Source organism: Plutella xylostella, chromosome 16 (genome assembly GCF_932276165.1).
Source record: "Plutella xylostella chromosome 16, ilPluXylo3.1, whole genome shotgun sequence".
Taxonomy (NCBI): domain Eukaryota; kingdom Metazoa; phylum Arthropoda; class Insecta; order Lepidoptera; family Plutellidae; genus Plutella; species Plutella xylostella.
Genome location: NC_063996.1, coordinates 8,703,337 through 8,726,535, shown reverse-complemented (window position 1 = coordinate 8,726,535; position 23,199 = coordinate 8,703,337). Strand labels below are relative to the sequence as shown.

The following is a 23,199-nucleotide window of genomic DNA, read 5'->3' as shown; positions in this document are numbered from 1 at the left end:
CGTTTGTGAAGCAAAAAATAACGAATGGAAAGGTTTTTTTTAACCAATACCGGTAGGTAAAAATGTAAGTAAGTTATTTTGTAAATTAGCTTAGAGAGACGTCAGCGGTTAGTCAGATCATGATTGTTATTGTTAAATTGCGTTCATAATGCGAAAGTTAGATTCCCTAGAAATATTTAATAAATAATTAATTATTTTCGTTAAAAATATAGGGTATATTTAGGTTTTGTTATAAAGCTGAAATCATTAAGCATTCTCGTACCTATTTATTAAATTGGCTGCAATTGACACAGCTTAGCATTAAACATACATAAAGTAAATTAATTGAATTTATATGTATAAAATTGAACTTAATTAATTTTGGTAGAGATATTTGGGAGGAGAGACAAATACGCGTATACATTTATCAGATGATAATATTTATAACCCTACTAATAATATGAATATTTTAAATCATAAAGAGTTATAACGAAAAATTGTCAACGATATCATTAATACAAGCGATTCTCCTATCCTAATCCCGTTTAATTATTATTTGGAAGTCACGAAGTATTCCCCCATTTAATTATGGGGGACAACTTATCCGAAGCTATTTCCCTCACAAATATTCGAGGCCATTACTCAGTAGGAGGACCGACAGAGAAAAGAACAATTTATTTCGTGACAACAGCTACAGTCAAAGAGTCATTCGTCACGAGCCCAGGGCAAGGCTGGCAACTCACGAATTAAATGTGATCCGCTTAAAACTTATGATTAAGTGCCGAATTTTGACCTTTTTCTGAGAAATGACCCGAAAAAGTGTTCTCAGTATTTAACTTATTAAGTTCATTAGTTACGATTTAAACACTCCATTTCATAGAAATCGCTAAAAACAAGTACATAATATATTTTTTTATTTCTTTGTGTATAGAACATAACATGAAATTTATTAAATAATACAAATTGAAACCACACACACACACAGCTTCATCTTTAGCAACACTGCGGTTAATTTAATTAAACAACGTGACTTGAGATTTGAACTTGTCTTAGCTACCTGTGTCTATTTGTACCTATAATGTGTACGCATTTTAGTTATTGATTAAATATAGTGAAACTCAGCATGGTAGTTTAAATACTTTAAAGCAGAGCTGTAAAATAATGTTTTCATACCTGTTTCACAAATAATGTGCTGAAAATATTTATGAGTAAAATGATTCAGTAATATTAGAATAATTTCATGCCAGCTCCTCCTGATTTCCTCATGCTACGTGCTACGACGCTACGCCAATCCGTAGCGCTTAAGTGCTACGCGGCTACGTCGTAGCGCTACGAAGACTACCGTAGCACACTCAAGCAGTCATTGTCATATTGGCACAAATCTCTCTCTTAGTATTTCTCTTATGGACATTTACTACCTTTTTCCTAAAGTAGTAGAAAAGTAGTAGGTATCCTACCCTGCTGACAACATAAGATGTATTAATGTACATATCTTTTTTTTTGTAAGTGTATTGTAACATGTACTGTTGATGTGCCTTAAATAAATAAATAAATTAAATTAAATTATATTTCTAATTGCAATGTTAAATCTATTATTTTTTTCTCTTCATATACTTTTAAGTCCAAAAGTTTTTCAGCTTTGTGATTCATCTGTATCCTCACGACTCTAACTATATTTATCTTTTTATATTTGTGCAATAAAGGATTAAATAAATAAATATATAACACCCACGACGTAGTATATAAACGTGTATGTATTTGATTTGTCTCGGCTGTAGCTTTCAGTGCACTCTCCCTGATGGGCAGTGAAGCCTGGATCAGGGGATTACTTCGCTCAGGGAGGATCGAGACGTCGGCGCGGCGCTCAACTCAACTCAATGGATTGAAGCACTAAGTTACGCGTACTTTTATGCTCAATTATATTAATAATATGAAAAAGTTCCAGTGATAAGAGCACCAAATTACTCTTTAACGGAAAAGGCTTAATAACGCCGCCTGCAACACTGAATAGTTCATTCAATATGGAATCAAAATCTTAGTAAAAAATATCTTATATAAAATTTAATAATAATATCCTTACATTCAACACAAACGTTTTGAAATTAGGTATCTATGTGACCTTAAAGTCATTAAAAAGTTATTATTGATGAATTCTCTAAGTTGACAGCCATTCGATAACAACCAATCCTACTCGGAGTTACGGAATAGAGCGGCATATCCTATAATAGAGTGTTATTTTATCTACAGCCTCTGAGTGTGTGAAGGCGGAGGTGTTGAGGCTCTAAAAAACACACACTCACACCTTGTGCTACTGTACTCCCTTGCGGGGTAGGCAGAGGTGCATTGCTGCACCCACTTTTCGCCAGTGTTATGTTAGTCCCAATACTCCCAATGTAATAGGGGGCGGGCCTATTGTCATTTTACGAACACATCCAAGACCCGAAAACAAATATCTGTGTTTATTTATTTATTTATTTACAGTAAATTAAACAAATATCTGCCCCAGCCGGGAATTGAACCCGGGTCCTTCGGCTCAGTAGCCAGGGTCTCTAACCACTACGCCATTCGACCGACCTAAAGTAAAACCGTTTGAGAAAATAGTGTGTTATTTTATCTGCCGCCTCCGAGTGTGTAAAGGCGAAGGTGTTGAGGCTCTAAAAGGGTTATTTATAGAAAACGTGTCCGCTCACTCTCACTGCTGTACGTGCCTTTTGTTTTAGAGCGACATACGGGGTGGTGGACTGTTACTAGCATTGCCTAAAATGTTCTATTTAAGTACACTTGTCCAAAATTAATAATGCACATGCAGATCTTCACACCCGAATCATTATATCGTAAGAGCCTTAAAATAAACACTTGCATTTTGCACCTTGTTCGAAAGAAATAGGAGTCAATATCATGTGTCTTATAATCGAAAACAACCAATCTGTCAAAGATTTCTATGTGTATTATCAATTTTGGAGCACTTTACTATGCTTTGCGCTTGTCAATAAGACTTTATTTCAAAATGCTTGGCGATTTTAATGGTTATTTAATGGTTAAACATATAAAATTATATCTAACAATTGTTTTAAGGCAGATATTTGGTTCTCAAGTCGTGGTTTTTTTATAATCTATAGATAGCAATTAGCGGTTAGTCTCTATTAAAAAGAGCGTTAATACAACTCTGCTTAGCACCAAAGTAATACAAGGTGAATGGAATGTGTATGAATAATTTATCGTATATTTTTTGACATTCTAAGACTTCTATTTCCAGCCTATTTATTTAGTAGCCGTTAGATTTGGAAAATCTCCTGTCCTGCTTTTTTAGCTTGTCACTCAGTCATAAGAACAAAATGACAAAAAAATTGGCTATTTATTGCATATGCATTTTTTTCACTATCAATATACATGACAGCATCCCGTATGTAACAAGCGCACTAAGCATTCCTTTATCCCAAAGTTTTTTCTTTTATTCCCTCTTTTGTTGGTCCAAGATTTCTCTCAGTTCGGACACCAAAACGGTGGTAAAGTATCAAAGGTACCGTGAGCAGCCTTTTTTTTCTTTGAAAACTTTTATACTCTGTGTTCTTACCCCTTCCCCTCGGGGGTCGCACATTAGTCTGTCAGAGGGGGGCGAGGCAGGCCGTCTCGGGTTGGACGATTTACTTCGTAATTCCATCAAAAGAAAACTTTGGGAATCCGTTTACAGTGGAAGCTGTATATTGAAAACGATAAGATAAAAGAAAGGTTCAAATTGCTTTTGTGGAGTTTGTCGTCACAATTGTTCACATGTTGTTCATTGTTTAGAATGAAAAATACTTAAACGTGTTTTTTTGCTTTTCAGGAATAGGTCTAGACAAGCCATACTTAAAATACAGATCATTTTTACATATTCATTATAAGAGAAGACTTCGACTTTAATCTAGACTTTTATTGGGCAGCAGCACTTAGTGGCTATTTTAATTATTTTTTTTGTATTCTTGCTATAATAAACATAGACCACCACATCAAAATCAGTCTATCCATTTCTGAGTTACTTTACATACTACACGACCAACGAGCCTACAGACACACTAAACTTCTTCAGATAAAGGTTAAATACAACTTGAACCCTCTTGGAAAGCCTACTCATATACTCCACTTGCGATACAAAGATAAAGTGACGTCTGCAGATGTGACACTCAGATATAATCTTGAGAACGAGGGAGAGAGTGCCTCTCGAGATGATACTGTTGATTTACAATAAGTTAGATGATTTATGTTTAGCGCTTTTATTTAAAGATCACTGAGTTATACACTTGCGAGCAATGGATAAGTTTAGGTGACGTAGCACCAAATTACTTCTAAACAGAAAGGCTAGTTTAATGGCGCTGTCTGCAATATTGAAGTAAATTTAACATCAGTAAATTTTACCAACATATCAGAATGTTACCAACTACTACAAAAACATAAAGATTACATTATTTTTTGTAATTAAATGGTTTAAAAATGTTCGCTTGTTTGGTGTCAGTATTTTGTGGGTGAAACTTTTTCACTGCTCGTGATGGTATTATCAATGTGTACTATAACGAATTGGAAAATTCAAAGTCTCTTAATTTATAAGTACAAGTTTACATACGATAAAACTAATTTGTAATTATATTATAGATTTTTATATTATTAAGGTACTATGTAGAAGAAAGGCAGCTCTGCAATAGAAGACTCGTTGTTATCAAATAATGAAGTATTCAACGTTCAATTTATTACAACATGAAATATTATATTTATTAAAGCTTTACAAATACTGTTAATGAAACTTCCTTGTTTTTGAAGAGAGTAATTCAATTTCTATGTCCTGTCGGTATATTATTTGATATAATGAAGTCGCTATTTAGCTAATGTATTCCTAAACCACTTCCTACTTATCAAACAGAATTAAAAAATACATCATCAGCATCATCATCATCAGCAAATAATCATCTACTGCTGGACATAGGCCTCTCCCAAGGAGCGCCACAACACTCGGTCCTCGGCCTTCCTCATCCAACCACTACCGGCTACCCCCTAATTAAAAATACATTCTTGTTATAAAGGCCCATTCAAAAGTGTGAATCATAACATTCATAACAGAGAATCATTCGGACAGCTCGCCGTAGATAAATCTGCAGATGTTTTATGTTTTCCAAGCGTTTGGTGCGTCGTCATAAATACACGGGGGTCAACAACTGGTCAAACTGTCAGGAAGGAGAGTTATTGCCGGTATTACGGAACCTTTGGGGAAGTAAAATATGTAAGAAGGCATACCGGCAGAGCTTTTATCAGTGGTCTAATCCCGCTGTGCCTAAATTTGGTTGTAAACAACAGCATCAATGTCATTCATATTTATATTCGTAACAAAATGTATTTTTTTACACATGCTTTGTACATTTTGTTGTGATATGAGTAACGAATATGTTTTAAACTAGATCTTACCAGAGCTTGTTATGCTCGGGATAGGAAGATACTTTGAGATGCTTGCAGGACGATCACTAATAAATTCCACCTTGTGTATCGTAAAGAAGGCAGGACAGGACATAAATTCTCGCGTGTATTACACAGAATCTCGTGCCGAAATTGATTAAGTGGGCATCTTCGGAACATCTTCACAAGTTTTTAGAAACGACACGTCCAATACGTCCATAGCCTCTATATATGTGCTGAATTATGTAGAAACAGGTAAGAATAAATTTATTATTATTGAAATAGCAGTTTAAAAAAATAAGACTTACGTAATAATAATAATAATAATAATATGTGGGGACATCTCACACACGGCCATCCAACCCCAAGCTAGGCCGAACCTGTGTTATGGGTGTCGGACAGCTGATATATTTACACAAATATATAGATAGATACGAGATAGATACTAATTATAAATATCAACAGCCAAGACCCGAGAACAAATATCTGTGTTTAAACAAATATCTGCCCCAGCCGGGAATCGAACCCGGGACCTTCGGCTCAGCAGTCAGGGTCACTAACCACTACGCCATTCGGCCGTCAATTGGAATTAATATGCTTAAGTTATTCCAAGTTTTTTTTTAAAATGTACGTGGCACCATTTTTTTAGTATAAATATAATATCTCTATATTTTCCTCGTGTTTCAGCTACTTGTATTCTCGATCACGTTTTCAAGATTTCATTGGCAGACAGCCTAAAATCTAGCTAAGGTTTTTCCGACACATAATCACTTGTTAAAATTACCGGTACGCTTTTTAAATACATTTTCAGCAGTGTTTTAAGATCTAATGTACACTTGATTGCAATAAATATTTTGATTTTGATTTTGAAACAATGACGCAACTGTGAGTATAAAATCATGATCTGACTAGCGACTGGTCGTTTCGCAAACGTACCCTTTGTTCGACTTGAACTGCAACAGTCGGGACTTGAGCCCGCGGCGCGGCAGAAATTTGGGGCCCCCAAGCGTTCTGGATGCATGCGGAAATGTATTCATTATGTCAAATACGTACATAATACCATATGATAATTATTAATGAAAGATATTTTTAATACCACAATACAGGGTGTTGCAAAATTGGTATACTAAGCCGAAACCTACATGTGCAGCATGGTATATCTAAGCCCGAAACTGAAGTCATGACTTGGAAATTCGCGAAAAAATTTTTTTTTTTCCATAGTAAAAAGTCACGTGACCAACAAAGTTTCTATGAAAATGAAATATTTTTTTTGCGAATTTTCAATTTTTGATTTCAGTTTCGGGCTTAGATATACCATGCTGCACATGTAGGTTTCGGCTTAGTATACCCTTTTTGAAACACCCCGTATAATTGGTATTATACTATACGCGATCGGCAGTGCTGCCGTCGGTCGCTTGATGGTCGCTGTATGGGTTAGATTATCTACGTAGATATACTGGTGTGTATAATGCACCTTCCACCAATCATTTACAGTGGAAACCTAGTAAAAATAGTTATTTTATAAGTTGATGAAAAACATTACAATAAAAAAAAACAGTTCGTCGCGTTTAATAGGAAATGCGACAGAGTGATCTTTATCTACGTCGATAAATATGCCATGCCGCCACTGCTCGCTGTGATTAAACTTGTAAGTGAAATCGAATTGAACTTTCTCTTTCACAATCATGGGTCATTCTAAAGTGACCTTTCAAATCGTTTACACGGATTTATCTCAAGCAGCGGTGGCGGTAACGAACCCGTGCTGCGGCAGCAGAGCCGAATAACTACATTTAAATGATGCTACTTTATGAACGCTAATGAAGTCCTATAATAATTAATTTAGTGACATGACAAGTCTTCATTTGTCGTAAATTGAAACGTAAACGCACCGTATTTTACAGAACCAAAACACAACCTATTTCAAGACTCAATTAACCAAAGGTTTTGGGTTTATACATAATAGCTCGCAATTACTCGAGACAACCATTTATGTTGATTCACAGAGGAAAATGTAGTGTTGCCATACAAAGAAAAAGTGGCTAAGGCTAAGGAAAAAGCTAGCTTATAGATAAAAAATAGTTGCCAAAAGTGGCTATAGAGGAAAATAAATAAAAGTTACTTATGCTAGGTAGGTGAAACTATTTTTTTTCATATTCTAAATTTTAATATAACTGTATCTCTAAATTAAACAAAATCTTGAATCCTCTCCATGGATTTGGTTAAGATATTACGACATTTACCTACTAAGGATTAAGAACTAAGTACTATCAAAGACTGTAATTCATAAAATAATTGGACACTCATATGATAATAACTATTGTTGTTTTAAAAAATTGTTCAAGTGTATAGATATAGCTATAAAGTGGCAACACTGGTAGAATAATTCACGAGCAGATCCTCCAAATAATAAACCTAAAGCTCGTGTTTCCGCCTGAGAGCGTTCAGAAACGCGGTTTGCAGAGTTTCCGATTTCCCGCCATTTTGTTACTTACATTTCTCATTTGTTTTGATGTTTTGAATGAATAGTTCAGAAATTAACGAGTTGGTTTGTCATTATTATAACAGTTACAACGATAGCACCAAATAAGTAGCTTTAATTTTCAGTGTTGTAAAAATATAATAATTAAAAAGCAATCAGTAGGTAGGTATTCTCATTAGCTTTCAACTTTTTATTATGCAGCCAATCAAACCCACGCTTTTTTCTTATTCGGAAGAAGTCATCATTAGACGACTTTAATTGAAATTGTTTGGAAAAAAACGTCAGCTTCTGCTTTAATAATTCATTATTTTTTTGAAACTTTCACGCTAACATAAACAAGTTAATTTAAATTGTCTTTGTAGCAAGGCAGTAGTCCATTTCCACCTTTAATTAAAAGAAAATTTGATGGGCGTTAACATTTTAAATGTTACAGTAACCGAAGAAAAGTGAAGTTTTAAAAGATCTTTTTCTAGTTAATATTTTGTAAGTTGTTGTGGATGATGAGATAAGTCCTTTGGCTTACCACAGTGCTTTTGCAGGCCAGTGTACAGTTTTGTAAGTACGCATATACGATGTCGTACCTACTCAGTACCTATTAGGGCATGCAATACCGGAACTATTTTCAATACCGGTATTGAGTTCCGGTATTGCAACTCAATACCGGGATCCCGGTATTAATACCGGTATTAGATTTCCTTGTAATAAATGTCATATATTGTGATTAAAGGTCGTATAGGTCAAAATAAAACGAGAAAAAGCAATGAAATTCAGTTTTTTGTAATAGATTTTTACGAGAATTGAGTATTAGTTTAAATTTTACAATAATTTTTTTTTTTACATCCAGTGTCCGTTTACGCATAGACAACAGTAGATATCAAACGGCCGAAAACTGCATCAAACGGTTGGAAACAAGTGCGCTTTCACAGTACATAGGAATACTATATCTTAATCGCTTTATTATAGCCTAAAAAAGTCCGATTCCGGTATTACTTCAATACCGGTATTAACTTTCAATACCGGTATTGAAAAAAGCGTGAATTTTGCTCCTAATACCGGTATTACGAATACCGGTATTGCGGTATTGCATGCCCTAGTACCTATTGGACATTAATGTAAATATTTTTAACATGATTTCCTATGATGTATGATTTAATTGCTGAATGTTGCTAGAATTAGTACTCATATTTACCAATTTATAGGTAATCCGATGTAGAAATGTACTATACTATAATAATACAAAATTTAAAATACCGGACTCGAGAATAAAAACAAATGAATAGAACAAAACATTAAACTAATAATATTATTTGCCTTTCCAAAATATCGTTTCATCAATTTACCAATTGTATTATTCAGGGATATTCCTGAATAATTATGTCCATTTGCGTGTGAATGCTCTCTCTATTCAAGCAGAACCATTATACAGGATGGTACAATATAGCCCGTGAACTTTCAGAATTAAGGCAGTTCACAGACAGACAGACATACTGAGCATCTACCACTATCGCACCGACTTTGAAATCAAGTTTTCTTTTCTCTAAAATCTATTATAACTGCTCATAGAACAAGACATATTCGGGAAAATCACTGATTAAATTTCACCCTGCATATTCAGTGTAATCTGTGGGCATTTGAATTACAAATCGTTTTCGATTGTCACTCGGCGGAGCCCCGTGTCCCGTGTCCCGTGTCCGCACATTCGTGACAGTCATTTACGTATTAATTGACACCGTTTTAGGTTACATCGAGTACTGAGCCGGCTACATATACAGAGTGTTGCAAAAAGGGTATACTAAGCCGAAACCTACATGTGCAGCATGGTATATCTAAGCCCGAAACTGAAATCAGAATTTAAAATTTCTCGAAAAACAATATTCATTTTCAAACTTTCTTGGTCAAGTGATTTTTACTAACGAAATTTTTTTTTTTTTCGCGAATTTCCAAATTCTGATTTCAGTTTCTGGCTTAGATATACCATGCTGCACATGTAGGTTTCGGCTTAGTATACCCTTTATGCAACACCCTGTATAGGTATTAGTATTCGGCCAGGCCGGCAAAGCGGTCAGGTTTCTTAGTCCCAGACTGTACTAAAATGTGCTTTGGACAGTTAATACTTTGAACTGATATGTTTTTAGCAATATTCATTGTTTTAAATTAGTATTTAGTGCAAAAATAGCCTAACTATAATATGCTGTGTTATTTAAATTGATTTATTCACAACAACTTCAAATCTACTTTAAGGTGGAATTTCACCAAAAGCTAAACGTATTTAGTAGCCTGTCAAACGTCTGTCAGTTAGTAAAAAATGTATTTAAAGTTTGATTTAAATACAATTTTAAATACGTTTAGCGTTTATTAAAAGTGAACCTAAGATTCTTAAATCAATACACATACCTAATTTGTAAGCCAATATTTTCTTATGATATTGTTTTAAAAAAAAAAACTGCAAGATTAAATGAAATGTAATTATTGTTTTAGCCGAAAATGGTATCGATAGTAAAAAGACTAGAGCTGTAACGTCAACCTTCATGAAACTCGAATATTTAATTAGGCTCCATTATTGGATAGCTCCGTTCATATTGTAGTGGAGATATTTAAAACATTAAACCATCGTAATTTTTGTATTAACCTATTCAAGTATGACCTCAAGTAGCTTTTATTTTTTAAGTTTGTATAGTTTGAAATATAATTGTAAAGTACACTTAATTCTACCTTTAATCGGCCATGGTTATGAGTTTACGCTCAAAGCTGATCTGAGCTATAATGGTTGTATGGTATCATATATGATGTGATTAATATATTATTATAATAAAACAATAATTAATACCATACTATTTTAATGACAGCCAATGTACCATTGTACGAATGTGTGTTTTAAATGTAAATCCCCTAGTAACAGATCATAAAAGTACTTAAGTAAAATATAACAGTAAACTAGTGACATACAGGAATCGCATGAAGTTTCAGGAAAAACCTTCTCAAAATGGCTCCGTGTATCTGCAGTTTCATCCGAAGAGGAAATATAGCGTGTCAGTGTGTTTGTCCGTGACCCCCCGTTTCCTCATTCTTAACACGTTCACTGACTATCGAGAAAATAAAAGTGCGATGGTGTTTATGTTAAATGCCTATTTTTATTGGGGATTTAAGTATGCTTGTTGTAGACGTTTATGATCGTAAAGGCTTTAGGTTTAATGTGCCGATTGTTGCGTGCCTGTTTTGGATGTAACGTCGTGTTACGAATAAATGTAGTAAGATCATACTTATATTGTGATTCAGTTGCGCGATACTAAATTTAAACTGACGACTTTAAGTGGGTATTTAAGATAATAACGCCAGAATTGCAGAGCGTGATTTAGTCATTACTTTAATAGTTAGACCACAAAGACAGAAATGCACTCAAATAATCACTCAAAATATTCTTACTCAAGTTATTAATGTTGTTAAGAATATGCAGGTTCAAAAGATTTTAACGAGATTAAAATTTATGGTGGCAGTGAACGTGTTAAGATGAACTCTTACGTAAATGATTGTCAGAGGCTGCGTAGAGCGTGAGGCTTTCACGAAAACTATTTGTGCTGAAATTTCTTCATATTGTTTGGAATTATCAAATAGTTGCCTGTCAGTCTATCATCTTAGGGTCGGATCTCAGGCGAGAAACAATATTATTTAGGCTTGAGCTAAAGCGTGTTAGTTGTTACTACACACTCCAGAAGATATTATTATCATAAGAAAGATAAAAAATGTTAAATGTAGTTTTTCTTTCTAAATATTAAAGTAACATACCTATTATGTTAATAAATGTTAGTAAGACATTTTGTCAATAAGAAAAAAGCCTGTTTTGCTACGCCAGCACGTTTATATCAGATATTACCTGTATACCTACTCAAGTTATCTTCTTTACCTAATTACCTAAAATGCATAGGTAATTAGGTAAAGAAGAAGTTTAGAAAAGTCCCGCAGGTGTACAAAAAACAACAACAACATTCATCAACAGTCGATTGTCCCGCGATTGAGTGGCGTATAGTTCTATAGGCGGGACTGTTGATGAGCAGTTCAGAAAAACAGAAGAACAAAAAAAAACTATCTAAATTTAGTGTTATACATCTCGAAATATGGACGTTTCTTAAATCACGATTAGACACTAAATCTAGATTTAACACTTTTGTGCATGTCACCCTTAGTTTCTGAGATAAAAAACCAGACTTTAGTGTCCCAGCTACAACTCACTCGGCGTTGGTCTCCGGCGTGGGCAGGTCCCCGATGGTGGTGAGCGTCAGCGTGGACCAGTACAGCGAGCCCAGGTACTTCCTCGTGAGCGTGGCGTAGTCCCCAGGCCGGTGCGGGTACACCCAGTCGCCCTGGAATAAGGATGAAGATTTCAACACGGTGACGGATGTAAGGATGGCGTAGTGGGTGGTGCGTCTGGTTATGAAGTTGAGGGTCGCGGGTTCGATCCCCGGATTATTGATGTGTTTATTTATTTATTACAATGCTTTATTGTATACAAAATACATAATAAAAATAAATATGTGGGACATCTCACATACGGCCATCCGACCCCAAGCTAGACAGAGCCTGTGATATGGGTGTCGGACAGCTTATATCTCTACAGAAATACATATTCAATAGATACTCAATACTCAATCAAACAAATGATAATCGACAATCGTATGTTTGGCCTGGGCGGGATTCGAACCCGCGGCCCCAAGCTTCGGAAGCAGCTTCACTACTAAGCTACAGAGCCGTCAAATAAGCACGCTAATTTCAACACGGTTATGGATGACTGGCTGGTGTAATGGGTGGCGGGTGCGTCTGGTTGTGAACTTGAGGGTCGCGGGTTCGATCCCCGGTTTGGTGCTTGTTCGTTTCTCATTTTATTAGTGTATGGTACTCGTAAATACTCGCTCGTCTATGTGTGCTTGTAGATACGGGTATCAATTATGGCTCCACGACCTTTTTCTTCCTTTTACCACCAAATTCGGGTACTTCACAGATAAAAAAGTTCGTCGAGCTTCTAGTGCGCGTACTTCCTAATACTTTATTCTGGTTTCAATAAAAATAACTGCATTCGCATGTTTATTCCTAGAGGCCTACTTCAAAATTATTCAACCCGACTATTCAATCGGAATCTCGCATAGACATTATTCGTTATCCTACTCCTTCAGTAAGAAGAGCTCAGAAAAAGCCGGCGCATTTAAGCCAATTTCCGTTAATCCGTGACTGCAGATTAATCTCCACAGCTGCACGTTGAGGTTATAAAGAGGAGCATCTTTCAATAACCCCTCCGCCGTCTGTCGGCGGATCGGTCCGGCGTGCGAGGGGTTAATAGACCAGGAGCCAGATGTGACCAGGGGGACTATTCTGGTAGCTCTGGAGATAACTTAAAATATTTTCAGTGTGCCGAGTCTGAATCGTCTGAATCTCGGTAAGTTGCATATTTTCATAATCATAATCATAATCATAATCATTTATTCATTGCAACTATGTTGGTGTTACACTGTTCTTAAATCTATGTACATATAAGTATCCTTAACATAGCTCCCTGCAGGGCATAGCAACATTTTCTTAAAACTAAACAAGTAGGTAGGTACTTAAAAATATAAAACATAACATATAACTTTATAATATACCTATTTTATACATTTAACCATTTTAAAATATGTATTTAAAAACTATCTAATAAATATTCATTTACTGAATAATAACATCTTTCTATTAGAAATGTTTTTAGACTACTGAAAAATATGTTATAATTTTTCTCACATTTAATAGTGGTAGGTAGTTTATTATAAATTTTGATACATTTAAAATATGGGCTATTGTTGAAGATCTGCATATTTGACTGTGGTACTGCTAATTTGTTCTTATTTCTTGTATTTATTTGATGTATTTCGTTAACTTGTTTGAAAAGGTTGATGTGTAATTTTACAAATCTGACTATTTCATAGATATAAATACATGGTAGGGTTAGGACTTTGTGTTGGGTAAAGTATGATTTGCAACTAGTTGTGTTTGGTATATTAGATATAATTCTGAGACATTTTTTTTGCAAAACAAACAAGTCATGCACATCTACACTGTCTCCCCATAGGATGATGCCGTAGCTCAGCCATGCGTTTGCGTAGGCATAGTAAGCCGACAATGCCGTTTTCAGGTCTGTACTAACTTTATTTAGTTATTTACTCTATTTTAGGAATAGTCTCTTACGTCATTTGCACAAATTGTTAAAAATTACGTCAACGTTAGGGCTGATTTCATTAATTTTTTCAAGTAATTTTCAGAGGTGATAAATTATACAAAATATAAAAATCTCGTCTCCTAAGATTATCTCCATAATGACCAGAATTGGGCCTCAGTAGAAGCCACGAGACGACGCATTTAGCGGTGAGCGATCATTGTTGCACCTGAAAAATGTTTGTCCTGTTTGCGTCAAAGTGCCCGCTATTAATTTATGTCCGTGGCCTCACCGCAACACTAATTAAGATGCCGTGATATAAAATACATTTAGATACATTCACATCTCACCAGAATAAGGAAAACTCCCGGCCAGAGAAACTCTATTCTTGGTACAATGTAAAAAAATATGTATTTATTTATAGACACTTTATTGTATACACAAAACATACACAGACAAAAACATGAAGACAGAAAAAGTAAGAAGTACACAAAGGTTTCGTTAAATATTAAGTTAACTCTTTATGACTTTATCATGCCGAGTGTAAGTAGTAAGATTGCGATTAAATGCTGCGTTATAAACCAGTATTTTTCAATTTGCAGCATAAAAGCTGTCCAACGCTCGTTATTCTTAGGTAATTAACCCGCGCGCTGCAATCTAACATAGAGCAGCAGTAATGTAGTGCATTTAATAGTGGCCTGGCTGCTGATTGTTCCGGCAGTGTCCGTAACAAATTGCACGGGAAAAAAGTTTCAATTATCTGCAGAATAAAGTCTTTATTACGAAGCACAGTGCTTTTTGTGAGGTTTAAGTTTTGTAGTTTGAAGAACTGAAGCGCGTTTTATTGGTTACGCTCGAAAGATATCTTTTGGACGTGGTCTTTACCCCCCGCCGGAAATTATGTCGTAGAAGTTTTTACAGTTTCTGAATTTATTTATTTTTGGCCTTCTTGGTTAAATTTATTTTTAAAATACACGCAAAGAAACACATAATTCTCCTAAAATGGGAATTTATGTGCCTGTATCCAAGTTTCATTATTCGGATTTAAAAAAAGAATCTTTTTTACTTTTTAACGTATTTAAAAGTAAAACACGCAGCCAGCCGTGTCAAAGCCATGTTCCATGGTCTATGACTCGGCTAATCGAAGGCCGACCACAATAAATAGGTCGCGACACTTGAAATAGAACAAAAGAGGTTCATTAGCGATAAAGTCTGGTTTATTTGTTTTCAGCGTTGATTGGCGAGACTAGTATTACTTTTTATGTGAATTTTTATCACTAGTAACACTGGTTTAGGGGCTCGTCCGTGTATGCTACCTATTAAACGGCATAATGATCTAAATAGGTTGGAGTTTATTATGTAGACTACGATTGAGATATGTCGTGGTGGCGTAATATTTGAGAGGCTGTGGATTCAAATCCTATCTAGATAAGTAGACCAAATCTTTATCCTAATTATCTAGACTATAGCCCAATCACATCTTTGTATTTACATGGAATGACGAAATGACGAAGAAATATTTGGTATACGAATCGTCCAAGTGATTACAACAAAAGGCTTTTATTTTTTTATTTTATTTTTTTTATTTTATTTATTATGGTTCACCAACATTTGTTACATCAAAACTATTACAATTCTATAATTAAATATAAACTAGATGCACAAACAATTAAAGGTAAACACTGCATGCACAAAATTAAAAAAAAATCGTCAATTTAGTTTTTAGAATGATGACCTATGAACTATCTTTCGACTTTACACATTTGCATAACCCTATTCATACTAATAGTGTTCTTGAGTGGAGACCAAGCACGATGCATGATCAGGGAAACGTGTATATGACGCTCTCTAGCTAGATGGGATTACGACCTGCGAAAGGTGGCTGGTAATGATTGGTTACGGAAAGCTATCGATCGCATCCAGTGGCGTGTTTTGGGAGAGGCCTATACTACATAGTATGTATATCCTGCCGTGGACTACTATAGGCTGTTTTTGGTTCATAGTAATAATTCCTTCCAATATCCTCACCTGAAACCCCTCGGCCTCGGACAGCAGGAAGTAGAAGCAGCCGAACCAGTGCGCCAGGATGAGCAGGATGTGGATGAGGTTGATGACGCGCCAGAAGTTGGGGTACACCGTGCGCGACTCTACGATGTAGTAGCAGTGCACGGCGCGGTACACCTGCCGACAGAACTGCTGTTAGAGAGGTTGTGTGCGTCGTAGAGCCGATAACTGGTAAGGGAGATGATCTAAGGGGTGATTTTCATTTACTCGAGATTCAAATTAATCAATCATCAAACCAAAGATCCATGCTCAGAGTATCTGTAAAGGTATACAAAATTAGGTAATTCGTAAGAGAACTCAGGCTTAAGTCGAGTCTGGAGTCGAGTTTAGACGAGGTCTGTAGTGCAGACCACGAACTGGCAAGCGCTGCGTGGCACGCCCTCCGGTCTGCTGGATCGACGATCTTAGAGAGGTGACCGGTAATGGCTGGTGGAGTGGTGCTCATTGAGGGAGGCTATATGTTCAGCAGTGGATGGTTATGGGATTATGCTGATGACGGTGACACAACATCTTTCTGATAGCGGTCGACGCTATCTTGATATTTAATCTTTCTGATGGAACTAGAAGCCATACCTTGAAGAACCTGGGGAAGCGGATGAGCGGGTTGGTGCCGAGCCACAGCTGCAGCAGGTCCAGCGGCAGCAGCGCGCCCAGGTCCAGCAGGAACGAGCGCGAGCGCAGGTAGTGCAGGGACAGCTTCTTGGAGTCCTATACTTGGACTAGCCTACTTTTTATCGCGGAATTCCCACGGGAATACTTTTAAAGGCGAAGCAAAGGTTGTGGGAACAGCAAGTATAAAATATAAGGACATCAGCTGAGATCAAACCGTACCGCGATCTACACGACCGCCCGACTACGCCATCTATGAGCTGACTTAGCTACTATAAACTTAACATATACCCACAGAAGAAGAAAAAAAGGCGGATGAAACTAAAAACCCGATTGAAGCATCCTAAGTAGATTTCATTGTTGATGAGCCCGACACACACACATTCACACTCAAAATAAGTCAGTGCGCCGGCGCCGCCATTAACTACTCTCATGTCACCGCCATTGTTGTGTGTCATTTTTTAGTTAGCGAGATTCCTTCCGCCTTTTTTTCTACTTCGATGCACATACCTTGAGGAACCGGGGGAAGCGGATGAGCGGGTTGGTGCCGAGCCACAGCTGCAGCAGGTCCAGCGGCAGCAGCGCGCCCAGGTCCAGCAGGAACGAGCGCGAGCGCAGGTAGTGCAGGGACAGCTTCTTGGAGTCGTATACCTGCGGGGAAAGGCAAAAAGTCAAAGTGAAATGCTTTTATTCATCGTATAAATATACTCTCACTAGGCCAGCGTGGTGGACTAGGCCTAAAATCCTTCCTTCATTGGAAGGAGACCCGTGCCTCAGCAGTGGAGACGTGATGGGTCGTGATGATGATGATAAATGTAAAAGTCATTTTCTTACATACTGCTCTCCGTTCGAAAAAAGGGCTCTTGTTGTCTTTGGAGAAGAAAGGAGGCAAGAAACTCCTGAATGATAATTTAATAAATAATAATATATGTCAGGACATCGCACACACGGCCATCCGACCCTTAGCTAGGCAGAGCCTGCATGGGTATCGGAACCGGAACCTTCAGTATAGCAATTAGGGTCACTAACCACTACACCATTCGGTCGTCATTCTTCTAATCACATTTGACCTCAAGTGATAAGGTTTACATCAATTTATCTCTGTGTTTACTTAAGAAAATAATTTCAAGGAAGCTTATATGAAACCATAATATTATGCTCTTAGCTTAGAGGTTCTGCGATTGGTAAAAAACACACGTATTTCGGGAACAAATGACCAATCATTCCTGGATAGTAGATTAAATTAATAGATTGAATTCTAACTAATGTCACATAATTTCGGAAGACCGTAGGCTGCAAAGCCGTCAATCAGTGAATTAATTACAGAAGCATTTGAATTTATAATCCGACCAGATTGCGATGGGATTTAGCGGAGTGAATGAAAGTAATTGGTCGTTAGGAATAGGAATTCATTCATTCAATTTCGTCATTACTACTTATTGAGGGCGTGGTATAGTGCTTTATTTTCGGACAAAATTAGGTGAAGTGGAGCAATAACCAAGTAAGTAGAAATGCTTATTGGATTGGGGCTGTTTGGTTTCCATTTTTGTTTTTCGTACAGTAGTAAGCTGGTATTTTTAATGGCGCTTAAATTGTATAAAGTGAATATCATGCAATTTTCATTCAACATTTTATTAATTTGTTTTTCCCAGAAAATTTATAGATATCGATAACTACGTAAAAGTTGCAAAGTTGAAACGACAGTTCGGGCTGATTATTTGCATTTTTACGACACCGACCCCGGGTCACTGTGAACTGTGAGTCCATGGAACCCGCATGTGGAAAATACTATAGATTATGTACCTGGGTATTAAATTTATGATATTCCAGAAATTAGAATCTTAATTTCCATTACCTAAATTGATAACACTTTATAGCCTTAATTATACATGTCCTATAATTATCAGAGTATTCAGTTTTAAAAACAGTCATTGTGTAATTGATGTAACGTTAATCAAACCCACACATTTTATCCCAAAAACGCTTCGAAAATCTGCCTCTTATTTCTGTTTTTTGTTTTTATAAAACCTTCTGGAAGTGTTTTTGAGATAAATGTTTGTGTTTGACAATACAATTATTACTAATGAAATATCCGCAATCATATTAGGTACATTTGAATATCGAATCTTATATGTATATTTATATTTATATTGTAGGTACCAATGCTCGGTTTGTCAAGTTAATAACGTAGTATAGTTGTAACACGACCTAAGCTGTGTAGTAGGAAGCAGTAGAAATGACACATTGCGAGTTCTACACATATTGAATACATTGCATACCAAGTGTATTTACATAAATATAGAGTGGTTGGAAGCAACATCTGTGGTAGAAATTGCGAGAATTCTTTTATTTATTGATATCATATTTCTGTTGTATAAAAATATATTTCTCTTGTGAAATAGATAATTAGGAATGAATGATGAATGAGGACGATCAAAGATCTGATCGATATCTATGGCCCTTCTAGGACTGTTTTTGACAAAGATATTAAGTTTTAAGTCGATAATTTCAACTTTTATTGTATAACCGCGAGTTGGAGCGCTGGTCCTACCTAGCGCCAAAACGCTTGAACCCCAGCCTAGGTATAATTATAGATAGATCATTATTTATACAGGGCGTTGCAAATCTAGTGTACTAAGCCAAAATGGGGTAAATGAGTGGGTCATACTGATTCAGTTTTGCACATCCCCACAGTAAAGAATCACGTGACCAACTAAATTTCTATGGAGAAGGATTTGTGTGTGCACTCAAAAGTGCCAGTGCCTGTCCTCAGTGTGTGTGTATCTGCGTGTGTGAGTGCGTGCGTGTGTGCGTGTGTGTGCGTGTGTGTGTGCACTCACCATGAGCCCCTGCTCCAGGTACCCGGTCCGCAGCTGCACGACCAGGTCGAGCGCGAACACGGCGTCGCTCAGCCCGTCGCACGTCACCCAGAAGTAGTGCGCCATTATCTGTGGAGAAGAAGAGGACGGTCAGAGCCTTGCAATTAACGAAAATTATGATCAGAGTACGAAAGCGAAAAACTTTTTTTTTTGTCATTTGCATACGTTTATCTGTCAAAAGTTTCGTGACAGTTAAAGTCCGCTAAAGTCTGTTTTCAATCTCAGATTCTGAAGGTTCATCAATATCATCGAACAGTCAATTCTCCCGCGATAAGTGACTTATCTTTCTAACGGTGTCACAATCGCTTGTTGATGAACCGTTCAAAATCTGTCAATTTCGTATCTGAGATAAAAAAAACTGACTTTAGAGCGTATCTCCGTTAAAATCCATACTTTCATGGAAAAAATATGTACAAAGGCGTCCATCTCTCTTTAAAAACTGGCTGCACGTGGAATCTAACATTATCCACTCACGTTGTAGGGACGCTGTAATTGAATGAGGCAGTAACTGAGTGAAGCTAAAACTTATTAGTGAGGCTAAGGCACCTAGCAGCTACTGGCGTTTGATGGACAGAGTGGAAATGGAATTTCTATTTTCGCTAGATAAATTAATATCCCAGCTGTGGGACACTAAGGAGGCTGCATAAAAAATAGATGTTGCGATGGATAATAAAACTGGGAGCATTTAAAGAAAAGCTTGAAGAGTAGGTATTCATATAACCTATTTGGTTATTAAATTTATTAGTTGATTCACATATGGTCTTGCTTTATGCAGTAAAATAAACCTTACATTTATTATACTTAGGTAAAAGTAAGGCAATTAGCCGTTACATTTAAATAAAAGATTAAATAATAATATTAAACCCTATAATAAGACCGCCTTTTTTAACCGACTTCAAAAAAAGGAGGAGGTTCTTAATTCGTCGGGATCTTTTTTTTTGTACTATGTTATTTATAAATTGTAATTTTGTAATGTTTTCTTTAATGGTGCAAAATAAAGAGTATTCTATTCTATTCTATATTCACTGTGTTACATCTATCAAATGCCTTCCTTATTACCGGTAACAAAGGAACATAACTTTCAGAATAATTGATGTGACTTTCATCTTGTTCCGTATTGTACTAAAATGTAGGCATTAATCTTTGATTATACCTTCAGCAGCAGACACTTGGTTAGTTAATAGCACCTAATTACACAAATTAAGGAGCCATCAGTGTTGATTATACTAATACTAATTTGGAGATAAACAGAGACGTATTTGCTCTCTGGTTTTGAGGTTATTTTGCTATTTAATGTAACATAATTATATTATGTTCTTAAATCTCCTTGGCTGAGGCCTATGTCTAGATAACTAGATATGGATGAATATGGACTGATGATGATGTTAGCTTCAAAACTCATGTTCCAACGGATTATTACATGATTATTACATTAAAATTGTGATACATTTAGTATAGTAACATTTTTGGATGTTTTAAGTTTTATACTTCACATTTATCTTTTCTGTTAAGTGTGTCGTACTTCAGAAGGTAAAACCAGAACCCTTGTTAAAATTCTGGGGCCCTATAGTGAAATCAAAACTTAATAATAATATTATCGAAGTAATAAGTGTACAACTCAATACATGTTGAATTTGAATCTGTAAAATGGTTGTAAAAAAAAAGTTCACGATAGGTCCACTGTCGCGTATTTCCCTTCCCATCAGTTCTGATTAAATTCTTTACATATTCTGTATAGGTAGGCATGAAATGGTGTCACATGTGTACATAAATAAAGCAATTGATTATGTCGGCAATCACATTCGTATCAGACGGGCGTATATTAAAATCTGTGTGATTCGTTCTGCAAATGTTCAGTCAATAAATCTGTTCGTAGCTAATATTGGATGTGCGATACTTTTCTCTTTTATTGCGATTTTATTTGATCCGGTTGTTTTAATTTGAATGTTAATACTTATCGAATAAAATGTTTTACTAAACAAGACGATTTCGCATCGCTAAACGAATCCATTTCTGGCAAAGTTCAACATCGCGTTAATAATATTTCGAACTCATTGAGTTTCCATAAAGAGCATTCTAAAAGCCAAACCTCCGCCGTTTTATGAATAAGAAATAATCCAAATAGCAATTTTCGGGAACCCCAAGTTTGAATAGGATGAGGTTGTCCCGCGTTGGGCGCCAAATTACAAAGGTTGCATAAATATTGGCGCCCAAACATGGGGCCTTATCTTGCGATTGCTCTTTTTACCTAAAAGAAATAGAGTCATTGCTTCTTGCTTGTTCATCTATAAGCTAATTATCATAGTACAGTGGAAGCCACCTTCTAAATATATTACGCTTTTTACACTAGACGTCATGTCAGAAATGTTCCAACTCAACATATGCTTTGATTATTTGCCAGTAAGACTTTAAATTAATCATACAATTATAACCTAATAAGATGTCACATAACTTATCATAAACCACACTACCAGATACTTCAATATCAAACAATCAATTACGGAGGTCATTTGGAGATTTCCCCTTTGCCCTTATTCTCAGGGGTCCTGAGATCGGGCAAAGCAAACATGGGCAGAAGGGCAACCTTACTGTGGACATGGAAACTATTAAGAACGTGCTATAACATAAAAAGTAGTCTATTCTATTCTATAACCCTGCAATTGTATTCCTACTACTTTCATCACTTAAGAAGTACTTGTAATGCGACTGAGTTATGGGCAATAAACTTGTATCATTCGAAGAGATTTCGGTCCTGAGTAAACGGGGTTTATGTGGTGAGCAGCGACCGGGGTTATTGCGCGTCATGAGTGTTGTGCGGGTTATAAAGTTGTTCTTAATTGTATTTGTGCCAATCATTTTGTAAGCATCGGGATTATATTCGAAGAAATGTTTAATGTGGTAGGGAATCTTTAATATCCTGTTGCAGAAAGGAACATTAAACAAATATCGGCATTAAATCTATGTCTGTCTCTTTCTATCCGTATACTGTCAAATAAAGGGAGCTATACATTTAAGATCAACATTAGCTTAAAGCCCCTTTATACAACTCAGCGTAAGAAGTGAATTTTAAATTGTTAAGATAAATGATATTATTATCTGAGGAATAAAATTGTTGCTGTCAATGGCCAATGTAAACATTCAGGTGCGAAAGCATCACAGTTATTCACTAGATAAATTTTATCAGCTCCTAGTATTTAAACGTCCGTCAAGAAAATACAATTTTCAATAAAGTTGAAAGGTCACCACTTGTTCCAAGACAAACGAAAACAAGTTCATAGAAACTGGAATACAAACCGAAAACACTGAATTATGGAACGGAGTTTGAAATTTAAAATTCGAATCGAACGCGAATGTAAATGTCCGTTACTCAAAAGTTCAATGAACTGATATCTGGAGCAGCGAGTCGATATTTATACCTTACGTGTAATTCTATTACTTCAAGCAAAGGTTGCCATATTAAGCCTTATTGCCATAGATGTAAGCAATAAGGCTCAATATTTCAATCGTGTCATAATTAAATAGGTAGGTAGGTACGTAGGTATGTTTTAGGTGCGTCCTGATAAAAATAGACAATTAAACAAATATTTATTGCA

The 23,199-nt window shown here is 36.1% G+C and overlaps 1 protein-coding gene across 1 annotated transcript in view; it reads right to left on the bottom strand.

Annotated features, from left to right (window-relative positions):
• LOC105385005 overlaps positions 1 to 23,199 on the bottom strand; it is a 149,194-nt gene that overhangs the window by 19,420 nt on the left and 106,575 nt on the right. Inside the window, exons 6-10 of the mRNA XM_048626150.1 lie at positions 19,568 to 19,675; positions 17,238 to 17,378; positions 16,083 to 16,235; positions 12,107 to 12,237; positions 6,337 to 6,411 (exon numbers count right to left, since the gene is read on the bottom strand). Of these exons, the coding sequence (XP_048482107.1) occupies positions 6,337 to 6,411; positions 12,107 to 12,237; positions 16,083 to 16,235; positions 17,238 to 17,378; positions 19,568 to 19,675 (608 nt within the window). The remainder of the gene's footprint in view (positions 1 to 6,336; positions 6,412 to 12,106; positions 12,238 to 16,082; positions 16,236 to 17,237; positions 17,379 to 19,567; positions 19,676 to 23,199) is intronic.